General features: G+C 35.1%; 1 protein-coding gene across 1 annotated transcript in view; it reads left to right on the top strand.

The window, feature by feature from the left end:
- Positions 1-13,721, top strand: part of LOC114649345 (kinesin-like protein KIF13B) — a 664,407-nt gene that overhangs the window by 219,339 nt on the left and 431,347 nt on the right. Inside the window, exon 11 of the mRNA XM_051924704.1 lies at positions 6,813-7,025. Within this exon, the coding sequence (XP_051780664.1) occupies positions 6,813-7,025 (213 nt within the window). The remainder of the gene's footprint in view (positions 1-6,812; positions 7,026-13,721) is intronic.

Genomic DNA, 13,721 nt, shown 5'->3' on the forward strand with positions numbered 1-13,721 from the left:
CCGATTTGAGAGTTTTTTATACTTTCACTTAAATGAACCTTTAGCAATGCTACCAAAGTGTAAAAATCTTGTTGCTGTGTTCATTGTATAATTTTAATTCTGCTGCTACTCCAGTGTAGGTATTGTTGTTATTATTATTGTGGTTGTTGTTACTATTGTTTCTTATGTTCTATAATCCCTATAATTTTCATTGTTCACTAATAATTACATTCTGCAAATATGAGAAACTTACTTATAGTTCAGTTTCATTAGTTTTTAATTTTATTGTGGTTATTGTTGATTTTGATTGTTGTAAATACAGTTTCACTTTAGGATCATACATCAACATAGTGCTCATGTTGCTCACAGTTTTTTTAATACTTTTTAATTTACTGTTAAAAAAAGTATATGCGAAGAGAAATACATCTATTTCATGCTAGGCTTCAACTGTAACCTCCAGAACACAAGCTAACCAATTAAGCAATTATGCCTTTCAGCCACTCCAATGCTGAAAAGTAGAATCTGAATGAGACACATTCATAGGTGATTGCCAAAAAATTAGCTTATAAGTGCACTTTTATTAGCAACTCCTGTATACATGTATACAATATTTCAATCATTATAGATATTCACTTGTTTAGACTGGCAATTTCATGTTGTATTTTGCACTAAGATGTTTAAAAAAAAATAAGCATTTTCTATTATGGTAACAAACACAAGTTTTCAAAGAAAACATAGTAATCACCCATAAAGTGATCACTAAGTATAGTTGAAGTAGAATCTAAATGTTAAACAAAATATCTAATTATTTCACATTCAAATAAAACATTCATTTGCAGATAGCCAGCATTTACCTTTAGAACTTTGTTTACAAAGGCTACTACTTTAGGACATAGTGCAAAACAACTAAAATTTTAAAATTACTCCAAGCAACAAAGAAGCCTTACATTATATAGGTAGTCGTCAATTTAAGTCTTATTAGTTTTATATCCTTTTTATCACCATTCTTAGCAGGTTGTGTAGATTTTCTGTCTTTTTTTTTGTGTAAATTATTTCTCTTTTTTTCCATTATTATTGTTGTGTGCATGGGTACTGAAGCTTTAACAGCTTCACAATTCCTTTATTTGTTTCTGTTAAGTTACGTTGTCAGTGTGAGCCTATCCCAGTGTTCATTGTTAACTGTGAGAGGAGTTTGAGTTTGAGCACTTATGTGTTTTCTGTTTTAGCATTTCAGCCTGTTAATAAGCATTAACAGATAAAGGAGTTCAGTGTGGGTGCATGAAGCGGCACATCATGAGTCACAACGCAGAAACTTTGGAAGTTAACTGGATTCAAAGCTAGGGTGCAGTAGTACAGCACTTGAAGTGAGCACCGGTTACAATGGGATAACTTAAAGTCACATGCTATCACATTAAATTTCTTTCCTCCCTCATACTGCTTGATAACCTTCATTGTTGTTTTGAGATCAGTTGACCTTTTTCCTGTAATTGTAAGATAAATGTAACTGAATGTAGTTTAAATTGCTTCAGGTAATACACTGAGATTGAGATAAATGAGTCACAGTATACACAGCTTGCATGGTGAAAACTGTCTGTGAGACATGGTATTGTCGTAAGAAGCATAGGTTGTAAGTCAACGACTACCTGTACGTGTTTCCTTGACATTTCTTCTTCTTCTCAATGCTCATTGTGATCGTTACAGATTTTTTGTCAAGAACACCAGCATGTCAACCTTGGCTGGTTTCAGACATGAATGCTGACACATGACTACATTGCCCCTAGCACTAAAAACTCTTTGATGGTGAACTTGTGGCTGGTATGCACAGACATTTGTGAGCCATTTTGCTCAACATCAGAACGTTAACATTGTGTACTAGGGTTGTCAAATTAGCTAAAAAAATAAGGTATGAATATTGAAATTAAAAATAAGTAAATATTTGAACTTAGGGTAATGATGCTAGGTGTAACATGTACGTTTATACTTGATTTTTTATACTTTAGTATAATAAAGAACAAGCATCAGCTTAAACAAAAGTTCTAGAGCTACTCGGCAACTGTAAGAGCAATCAAAATCCCTTACAGCTAAACCCTATAAAAGGGAAGCATCAGCACTTCTGTCTTCTTTTCAGCCTGCTAGCTGATGGCTGATGGCTAGATGCTTAAGTTTAATCTGCACAGTCTATTTGGAATGAAAGCAGAAATGTATCCTTCACCCCAGCATGTGTGCCTTGTAAGGATTTAGGCTCCTTTTCATGGCTACTTTTATATTTTGCTCTCCTGACAAGGATCAAGACAAAAAATTGCCTGTCACTTAGTAAGACAGTGACAGTGTGAGAATAGTGAATGTATAAAAATGTCAAGCAGATTGAAGGTGGACTTATTTTATTATTTTGGAGGTGCCCACTGTACTGAACCTGTTGTAATTTGAAATAAAGTGAATCCGATTGCACTTTTTTTTAACAAATTTCTGATTTCAAAATAAATGAGCAGCAGAGATGCCGAAGCACTAATCAATCCAGCACTAATTTAAAGAGATGATTTATAACAAGAGGTTAGTGCCACTTTGAGCACCAGACATACCCACATCAACAGAGCAGACCTCTTGCTCAAATGTCACACAACTGAGTTAACAGAAGAAGCTGAGGCCTCCAAAATAATAAAATCAGCCAATAAATGCATTGTAAGCTTTAGAATATACTATACACATGCTATATTAATAACACACTGGACATCAGAATAGTGCCTCATCAAGCCAGGCAGCACATATGTGTAAAGCAAAAAAGATAAAGCGACAGTTGCACGACATGCACTCACATGCAGCTAAACACAGAAAGAGATAAAAGTAAAAAACTTTATCATATGATGCTTCCTCAGTACAACTTATTTAGGACTGACCATGGTCACATCACCTACAAACTTGACACGTTATTCAGTCTAGCTCTGTTTGGGGCCTTCATTCTTACCACTTGATAGCTGAATTCTGTTGCCAATATGAGGATCTTCCGGTGAATTTCAGGTGCATAGATGTAGTCATGTAATTAAGGAGCAAGGGCAATATCTTGCATTTTGCAGTGTCTTTAATGTATGTTTTTTTAATTGATGCACTATAATTTCTAATTAGTTACAGTCAACATTGGTGACTTTAGTTGTGCGCACAACCTCTTGCCATAGGTAACGTGGAGTTCCTGTCCTTGCCTATTAATCATTTTGGGTATGGTATGTGATTGTACTTGCTAGAAAGGCACCTATCAATCAAAAATTCAGTATTAATTAAGTATGTACAGTGTGTACATTTCATACAAAAGAGCATTTTTTTCATTGGAGGTTTGTTGAACCGCTCTTTGTCTCATCCGTCACCTAGGACCAGTTTGCCTTGGGTGGCCCTACCAGTGGCATAAAGCCCCGGACAACAGAGCTCCTAGGATCATTGGGACATGCAAAACCCTCCACCACGATAAGATGGCAGTTCAAGGAGGGGGATTTGCTAATTACATTGTTTTAAATTGCAATTTCAGTCTGAAATAAATTAACCATTCTGCCGTATTAGCATCATACCGCTTTCTTAAAGGGCATCTCAATCTGACAATTTGCCATGTGTCTTGCCATGTGTCTTGATGACACAACAAGATGAACCATGAACTAAAATTACTTTTAAAGAAGTCCAGCTTATATGAACTACGTACTGTATATGTAATATCTATATGTAAAAATTTTTTTTTGGGGAAACACTGCCCATTGTATCAATTCTTACCTATAGTGCAGAAAAGCTGCCACTGCTTGCAAGTGCATTTGGAGTTACCACACCTATAATGTGATTGCTGATAAAATTGACGTGGTACATACTTCTGTATCCTGCATTATTTGAAAACTGCAACCATTGTGGAATGTCTCTATGTATTTTTAAGAATTTAAAACATTGTGTTACGATACAGTATAACAGTTTGTTATAATGCCCCTGTCGAAAGACTGTTCAGTTACACAAGAATTGGGCTTACACCAGAAAGGAAAGGTGTTTCAGATATTTATTTAGGAAGACAAATTTTTTGAGATATAGTAAACACTTCACATGATTCAAAGAATATATATTAACACGTAGGTCCCAAATATTTTGGCAAACTTGAAATGTTTAGTTTTGTTTTTAATGTTGTTGTCCATGCAACAAATTTGAAATGTTTCCCAAAGCCCAAAGCATAATCGATACACCCCCAGGATTAATAGTTGGAGAGGAGTTCTTTTCCTGGAATTTGGCACAGTTTTTTCTCTGAAGATGCAATTTTTCAAATAGTAACCAAAATAGTTCTATTTTGACTTCATCAGTCCATGGGACTTGTTTCCAAAATTATTATACTGTTTTGCAATTAGCATCACCTGGGGTTTCCTAACAATGACTGTGAACAAGCCATAGCCCTAATGGACAAATTAAGGTCTGAGACCACAGATATCTTGTGGTTCCCAAACTTTTGCACGGTTCTCCTTTTTTTTTTACGTTACAGTTCTACAAAACAAAAATAATACACTAATCTTGCATAAAATGCTGAAAAGAAATGTGTCATCTTGAACTTAATGCCTTGTGTTGATCATTTATCTTTTGCTTACTTAACTATTCACAGTAACAAACATTTTAAGCAAGGGTGCCCAAACTTTTGCATACCACTGTTTGAGGACTACCACCATATTTTTAAACTAACACTTTTCAGACTGTGGAAGTTTTGACATTCTTTTGAATTACCATTTCAGGTAAATAAATCTTATTAAGGAATGCAAGCTACGTTTTTTTGCAGCCTGTAACATTTCATTGAAAAAAGCTCAAACATTTGTTTAATGCACACATTTATAACAAATTAAAAAAAACTTTTAAAAGATTACAACAAAGTTTTTCTTATGACAATATATTAATTTACAGCATCTGTGGAAGATTCTGAGACTAATGTGGTGGAGCAGAAGAGTCGCCAACCACTTGAAGCACACTGAGGGTGTTTAGATCCCCAAGGAAGAGAACACAAAAACGTACGGCAGTTTAGAGCCATTGCTTAACTCACCATAGACAGAAAAATATTTTCTCTTACTGTTAGTTGATATGGTGAATGACACAATTAGTTACCGGTAATTGGAAAAATGTTTAATTTTTAGTATGCTGTGATACCTGCTTTTAGCAATTTGTTTTTGTGAATTGTATGTGATAACAAATAACTGTCCACATTAATAGCAAAAAGAGATTAAATATCAGTCTTGTGCCACTTAAAATCTTGCAAGCAAGATTCAAATTCATGGCAAAGGACAAATGTCTAGCAAAGTCCACATTTCTATCTAAACAATGTTCCTTAAAGCTGGGAAAATGAGGTGGTTTTGGCTTTTGCAATTGAGTCAAACTATTGTAAATTTTGAAGCACATAGAAAAATGTGAATTAATAGCATTATACTAAAAATGAAATGAGCTCATGTGAAAAGGCATAACTATCCTACTTGTCTAACTTGACAATTGAAGTGTGGAGAGTGTTAAAAACACACAAACTACCCAAAGGCATAGTCATGATGCCATGGCCAGTAGTTGTTTTTACTGCATATTTCTATAAACACAAGGGTTGAAGTACAGTAATAAAGCATTTACATGCTATCAGAGCTTGGACATGTGATGCTACACCCTCCCATTTAATTGTGTTCACAAATGTTTCCAGTTGAATTTTTCAGAGAACTGCAGAGTTGCTCTTGATCTGTTACTGGGTCTGCTAAAAAGTATGTAAAGATATAAACTATTTTTGTGAAAATAAAGAACACAGTAAAAGTATTAAAGGTGTGTTGTGGTGTTCAAATCTGGTTTGACCACAAAGTATCATTACTGATTGACCAGAGTAAAAGAAGAACAAGATATATAAAAGGTGTTGGGGCTTCAGATGAGTGACACTGTTTAAGTGGTGGATTGTTTTTGTCAAATAATTAAATATCAGATTAATTTTTTTTTTTGTGTTTTATGGCACCCTCTAGCATACAAAGAATGTTACCATGCTTTAGGAGTTCCATTTTCTTTAGAGGGATATCCCTGCAACCCAAAGTTGCAAGTAGGTGGAGATGACTTACTCAATGGGCATCATTATTTGAGACAGATAACTCCCCCCAAAAACCCTAATCATAGTGTAACCGGGCAAAGCTCTGGAGGTCTGCAGCTAAACTCTGTTGGTACCCATTTGAGTCGATTTCTTCTACTTGCGACTCCAACGTGGAATTTCCGAGCTGCAAAGTTATGCACTTGATTCTCTATGCCTTATAGTCTGGTCAAAAAAGAATATACATTAACCCACCCCTTTAACTGCAGACAACAGGAAGCTGTTATTAAGGCCCCTGCAGGGTTAGCTGGCTTTTTAATATTTGTGTTATAACTTAGACATTTTATAATTGACCAACGTGAAAACTCCAGTTATCAGCATTCCAGTGCAAAATGAACCTATAAAGGATTTGTACATCACTCTTAAAATTGTTTAGCCCACTGTCGAACATATTACAGAAAAATTTATGTTTGTAAGATTGATTGCGTTGTTACAGTGATTCCTAAAATAAGACATTGATTATGTTCTAGAATTATTTTTTAGAAATGCGGTACAATTGTAAGTCCATGTATAACTCATAGCACCCAACACTTGTATTGCCTTAACTTATTTTTTTTACTGTACGTTCACACTTAAGTCCTTGAGTTATGATTGTATGTCTTTATATTTGTGCAGTTTGATCAAACTCAGTTTTACCAATGCAATGAGTGTTTTTTCTTAACATTTGCAATATACATGGGTTGTCTATTTAATTAAATTGAACAGGACCATTTCTGTCTATTTTTTTTTTTAGGATAGTCTTGGAGGTAACAGCAAGACAGCAATGATTGCAACAGTGAGCCCTGCTGCCGACAGCTATGATGAAACTTTGTCTACGTTGCGTTATGCAGATCGTGCAAAGCATATTGTTAATCATGCTGTGGTAAATGAGGATCCAAATGCTCGTATAATCCGGCAGCTCAGAGAAGAAGTGGAAAAATTACGAGAGCAGCTTACAGAAGCAGAGGTATGAGGATAAGGTTGTTTTGGTAATGTTAGTGATTACTTACTTTAACCACTGTCTTCAGTTTAACTTTAATTGAATCAAAAATTGTTATATTTTAAATAAAGAAGATGCAAGTCCAGGATTGCTTTATACTTGCCCTTAATTTCTCTAGATTCTACTGTAGTATTAGAATTTAGGAATGGATAGAAGTGGCATGGAAATATATTGAAAAAACTAAGGTATAACATGAAGTCAAACTTAGGTAGACCTTTTAGTATTAGTACAGATAAGTAAAGATGAAAGGAAGTTATTTTTATGGAGTTAGATGGAGTTACATTTGATATTTTCAGGGGACCATTAAATAAAGCTGTCTGGCCTACAAGAACATTTATTTATAAAGCACATTTTCATATATTCAATGTGGTTGAAAGTGCTTACAAGATGTCAGAGGTAAAGTTACAAGAAACAAAAACAAGTAAGATTAGGCAATTATATTAAAGAATAAATAACAGTAAAAAAACAAATCTAAACGAACTTAAAAAGCAGTATTAAGTAGAAGAGTAGTATCCTTAAATACAGTGTCATTATGTAAGTCTCCGGTGATAAGGTCAGATGGCCAGGGGGGCAGAAAAACCAACCAAAAAGGGGTTCCAAGGCCAAAGGACCGCCCAACCCCCACTAGGCTTTCTACCTAACATAAGTGTGCTTAATTCATTCCTCTTTGTTTCCAGGCTTCATATTAGACGATTTAATGAAGTCGGTCTCATGGGCAGCTGGGGCACCCTCCTTCATTCCATCATCATGGGTGGCTGTATGGTGCCTTGATCAGGTGGTGGTGGTGGCACAAATCATCACCACAGAAGAACCAGAAAAGACAGCAGAGAAAAGCAGAGATTAATAAAGGTTGCAGATCCCTGAGGAATATGATCATTCTTTGCCCATATAGTCAGTTAGGAGTACAACTAAAATGTAGCTGCGAAAAATCCAAATTAAAATAACGAGTTTTTAGCAGTTTTTTAAAAATGAAGTATTAGCCTGGCAAATTTCTGTTGGTGAAGTATTCCAGATTTTAGGTACATAACAGTAAAAGGATGCCTCACCACTTCTTTTAAGCTTGGCTGTTGGAATTTCAAGCAGACCACCTTTAGAAGATCTAAGGTTACAGCTTAGAGTGTAGAGGGACAGGCATTTCGAAATATAGGATGGATTATTTAGGGCTTTATGTACCATTAGTAATATATTAAAGTCAGTTCTAAATGACACAGGTAACCAATGTAGTGACTCTAAAACTGGTGAGATATGCTCAAATTTTCTTTCTCTAGTTAAGATTCTGGCAGCTGCATTCTGCACTAATTGCAAGTGATTGATGTCTTCCTTAGGTAGTCCTGTTTGGAGTGCATTACAGTAATCGACTAAAAACAAAAGCATGAACTAAAGTTATAAGAGGTTTAACTTTTGCTATATTCCTTAAGTGAAAAAGTGCAGTTGCTGTATTCCTTAAGTGAAAAAGTGCAGTCCTAGTAATCTGGTTAATATACAATTTAAAGTTTAGGTCAGAGTCAGTGATTACCTTTAAATTCTTTACTTCTGCCTTGACTTCTAAACCTAAGGGATCAAATTTATTTCTAATACCTTTGCTATTTCCATATTTGCCAATCAATAAGATCTTAGTTTGAGAAAGTTTCTACTTATCCATTCGGAAGTACTGCTAAGACATTGAATCAGAGAGCCAAGAGCCACAGGGTCATCAGATGTTATTGATAAATAAAACTATGTGTCATTTGGATAGCTGTTGTAATGCACATTATGCTTTGAGAAAACCTGACCTAATTGAATCATGTAGATTGAAAAAAAGCAATGGACCCAGGATAAATCCTTGTTGTACCCCATATACAGTATCATTGGTCAACGAAGTACAATCACCACAACTAACAAAGAATTTTCTACCTGCTAAGTAAGACCGAAACCAATTTAAGACACTGTCTAAGGTGATTTATAAGAGTACTGTGGTCTAGGGTGTCAAGTGCTATACTCAGGTTTAAGAGAACAAGAACGGATATATGGCCACTGTCTGCAGTATCCCACAAATCATTTGCTACTATAACCAACGCAGTGTCTGTACCATGATTTGTTCTTAAACTTGTCAGGAATAGAATGTTTATTCAAGTAATCATTTAGTTGCTTAAAAAACACCTTTTCTAGAATTTTATTTAAAGACAAGATAGAAATTTGTCTAAAGTTATCAAAGCCAGAGGAGTCAAGATTATTTTTCTTAAGCAAGGGTTTAACAACTGCAGTCTTTAGAGAGTCCGGGAAGACCCCTGTATCTAATGATGAGTTCACTATGTCAAGTACACTATCGATTAGCACATTGGAGACTTCTTTAAGAAATCCTGTTGGTACTGGGTCAAGAATGCAGATGAGGTTTCAGCTGAGAAATTATTCTATGTAGTTCAGGTAGATCTATTTCAGTGAAAAAATTAAATTTGCATAAAGGGATTAATCTTGGGACGGATGTACTATATTATTTCCAATATCATTTATTTTGTTTCTAAAAAATATGGCAAAAGCATCAAGTTTCACTAGTAGTTTTTAGGAGGCATTCCCTTGAGTGAGCTGGGTTAAGAAGATGATCAATAGTTGAGAATAAAACTCTTGGATTACCAGCGTTATCATTTATAATTTTAGAGAAATAGGACTGCCTCTCAAGGTGGACTACTTGTTAAATTATGTTATTTTTGCCTTTAATATTTAATATGTTTATTATTTAATTATTTCATAGTTTAGCTTTTTCCCCATTTATGCTCAACTCTCCGGCATGTTCCCTTTAGATCGGACAATGTTTGGGTCTTCTAAGGTATGATAGTGCTGGAAGATTTCTTAACAGTCAGCTGCAGCTCTTACCTTAGCATTAAAATTTTTTGGTTACACTATTAATGTTATTTTAGTAAGCACTACAAACACACTGATTGTTTAGAATATTGGCAAACACTCAAGCTGCAGATGTATCAAAATAACATTTTTTAACATTACACATCTTACATCACATTACATCTTACTAATTGTAGTTAACAGTATATCTACATCAAATAATATGCAAAAATGGTCAGATATACTGATATCCATGACCTGCCTCACATCAACTTTTAATCCTTTTGAAATCACTAAAACGTCTGTCCTCTCTTATCAGTGGGCTGGCTGACTTGCTGAAAAAGATCAAAAGAATGCAGTAAGTTCATGAATTATTTTGCTTTCGTGTCACATTGGTTATTCACATGAAACTTAAATAATTTATAAATAACAATATATCATAATTAGTTATTATTACAGCTACCAAGTCTGAGAATTCCTCAAAAAAAGGCACATTATATTTTGGAGGTCTATAAATGGTCAATGCGAGAGGCTGTCCCTCCTTGAAGAAGCACAGCAAAATGTTTGAAAGATGTGAAAGTACCAAAACAAATATCATAGTTTAATCAGCTCGAGTCAATATTTGCTAAACCGCCACCTTCTTTGCCCTGGCGAACTGAGTAAACAAAGCTGTCATTTGGAGGTGCAGTTTCAATTAACACTGCAGCACCATCAGAGCTGAGCCATATTTCACTTAATCTGGCTAGGAAAGTCTATTATCCTTTCACTGATAAGAACGTTAAGGTAAAGAGTCTTCCTTGTTAATGCTTTAATATTTAGTAAACCATATTTAAAATCTTGGAAGAGCAGAGCTGAATGGGAGTGTTATGGCAGCTTAAAATGGTAATTACCAGTAAGTTGTTCGCATTTTTGCCACTTTGTGTGGCGTTTCTATTTAACCTATAATCTGTTGTTATAGATCTAATACAGTGGGTATCTATAGGTGAAAATTGTAATCAAGTTATTTGCATTTATCCCGCTTTTTCTGGTTTTTTAGTTAGACTATGATTAGCTATTATTAATGTGCTAATACAGTGCACATCTAAAGGTGAACTCAGTACAGAATTATCACATACTTAAATAGCATTATAGTAAACATTATGACTAAAATTACATAGTCAAGAAAGAAAGATTACCTTTGAGATATTGTCAGAGAGGACCCGGGTGCTGATTCTGTTTGGATGCAATTGTCCATGAAACTGATGTTCTGTCTCTGGCAGACGCCTCTCATCCAGTTGTTCAAGGCCGGCACTCGACTGGAGGCTTCATCTGACCAAGCCAAGGGTAATTCACATGAAACAATGATTCTTGCTGCTTGGGTCCTCTCCTTTGTGGCTTGAATTAATCCGTTTTTAGAACCTCTGATTGTCGACATCAAATATCGTTTATGCCTGCGTATAGTGCGATAGTCTCAACAGCCCTCTCCTTGTACTTCTCAATGACTGTCAGGGCCCTTTTCATAATATATTGTATTTGTGCATCGGGGAAACAAAAGTTTTACGTTTAGGGCACGAAATACTGAGGTGGCATATAGTTGAATCCCCAATAACAAGTACATCATCACAGTCTGCCAGCACGATGGGGGAGCGGAGATGGTCAAAGAGGTTTTAGATGGCAGTGCTTACCTAAGACAACGGAAGTGATCTTGACATGAGCCCATGCTTACATTACTGAAACAGCCAGATTTAAGTTATGTAGTCTGGTTTTAACATGATGAAATAATGGGTGTTTCTGTATTTTACCTGATGCTTGACACTTTCTTTTGTTCACAGAACAGTTTTTTAATTAAGATTTTGATCTTTATGAAATTGTTAACACTACAAACCTCCCCAACACCCCACTACTCCAAGCTCTACCAGCAATTATTTATGCAACCAACTCAAGGAAGTGGGAAAAATGATGGGAGCAACCCATTGACATTGATGTATGACTTTAAAATACATGAAGAAATGTGTGAAGATTTACTAAGGATTATTCCTAGGCAGCTCCATTGTAATATGAGTTAAATCCTGGACAAAGTTCCAACACAAGAAGTTTAAACCACCATTCAACAGATAAAACACACAGTAAAAGTGATTAAAGCCAAATGTGATTACATTATAAAACATGTAAATAAATACAACAATACTAAACATCACAACAAACTTTAAACAAAAATATTTAGCAAAATCACTTTCTGAAAAGTCACACAAACACAGATTATTTATGTTTGTTATTTTTTCCTTACATATTATACCAGTATCATTGCTATGTATTAGGAATTTGTCCTCTTTTATGTTACCTCTTGGTGTAGGACATCTTTTCAATTTTTTTGGCCTTTCTAAGGTTTTTTAACTTCATCTATACCTAACAAAATAACAACAATCTTACATTGTAGGTATAATAAATTGAAAAATAACTATTTGATATTGTGATTTGACAACCTAATTATGTTTAATTTAGCTGAAGCAAGGACAGTTCTTTTAGGCAGGGAACTTTAGTGATTAGAGCTGATACACTGTTCCCAGACAAGGATTTAATATGCTGTATTGGTACCTTAAAGAGCCTAATCTATACATAGCATATGCCAATAGCTCACTTGATAGTTATCCATACCTGCTATTGATCACAAATTTCTCACTGAATCTGCTACAAGTTTTGGGTATTTAAGGCCTCTCAAGATGCCTCAAACCAGAAGTCCATCAGCACAGATGACGTTAACTCTGTGCCAAGAATTATGCCTCCACTCCTACCAAATGGACTACAGTTGTCAACAACCCCAGCTGAAGAACTGAACTATGATTGCACCGTTTCAGTGGCGGAAAGGGTATACCGTATAAACAGGAATTTCATACAGGAATATAAGTAACAAGCTGATTAAGTTTGCAAATGATACCAAGTCAGATGGACTGGCAGATAATCTATAATCCATTGAATCATTACAGAGACTTGGGCAGATTCATGGCAAATGAAATTTAATGTAAGTAAAAGTATTACATGTATGAAGTAAAAAAGTTAAGTTTGAATACACACTTGGAAGTCCTGAAATCGAAAGTACATCTTACAGTGTTCAGAAGCCATTAAGAAGGCTTAAAGAATTTTAGATTATATAGCACAATGTGTAGAGTCCATGTCCAAGGAGGTTATACTCAAGGTTTAAATTGCACTGGTGAAGCCTGATCTGGAGTACTGCGTACAGTTTGGGTCTCTAGGTTGATCGCAGGGCTATGAGGAATGATTAAAAGAGCTGAGCCTTTTCAGTTTAAGCAAAAGAAGATTAAGAGAATACATGATTGAAGTGTTTAAATTTATGAAGCAATGTAGTACAGTGGATCGAGACTGTTCTTTTAAAATTAGCTCACCAAGAACACTGGGACACAGTTGAAAACTTAACGGTAAATTTCGAACAAACATTAGGAAGTTTTTATTTTACACAACTGTAGACACATGGAATAAGCTATGAAGTAGTGTGGTAGAAAGTAGAACTTTAGGGACTTTCAAAACTAGGCTTGATTTTTTTGGAATTAAATGGATAAGAATGGTGAACTTTGTTGGGCTGAATGGACTGTTCTCTTAGATTTGTTTTAATGTTCTAATATAAAACAAACCAGGTCAAAACTATGTGCTACATTTTTTAAAACAAACAGGTTCCAAGAGAGCATGCACCCCCTGCTGGATGCAATAAAGACAAAATGTAATTCCCCTTTTCTTTGTTGTGGGGTTCGGTGATGCAATGGAGATGGGTTTTGTGCAGCACCATGTTTTGGAAGGAGAAAATCAAATTGGTGAAATATGAATCTGGTATAATGAGCATGATAAAACAACTGG

Source organism: Erpetoichthys calabaricus, chromosome 3 (genome assembly GCF_900747795.2).
Source record: "Erpetoichthys calabaricus chromosome 3, fErpCal1.3, whole genome shotgun sequence".
NCBI classification, from domain to species: Eukaryota; Metazoa; Chordata; class Cladistia; order Polypteriformes; family Polypteridae; genus Erpetoichthys; species Erpetoichthys calabaricus.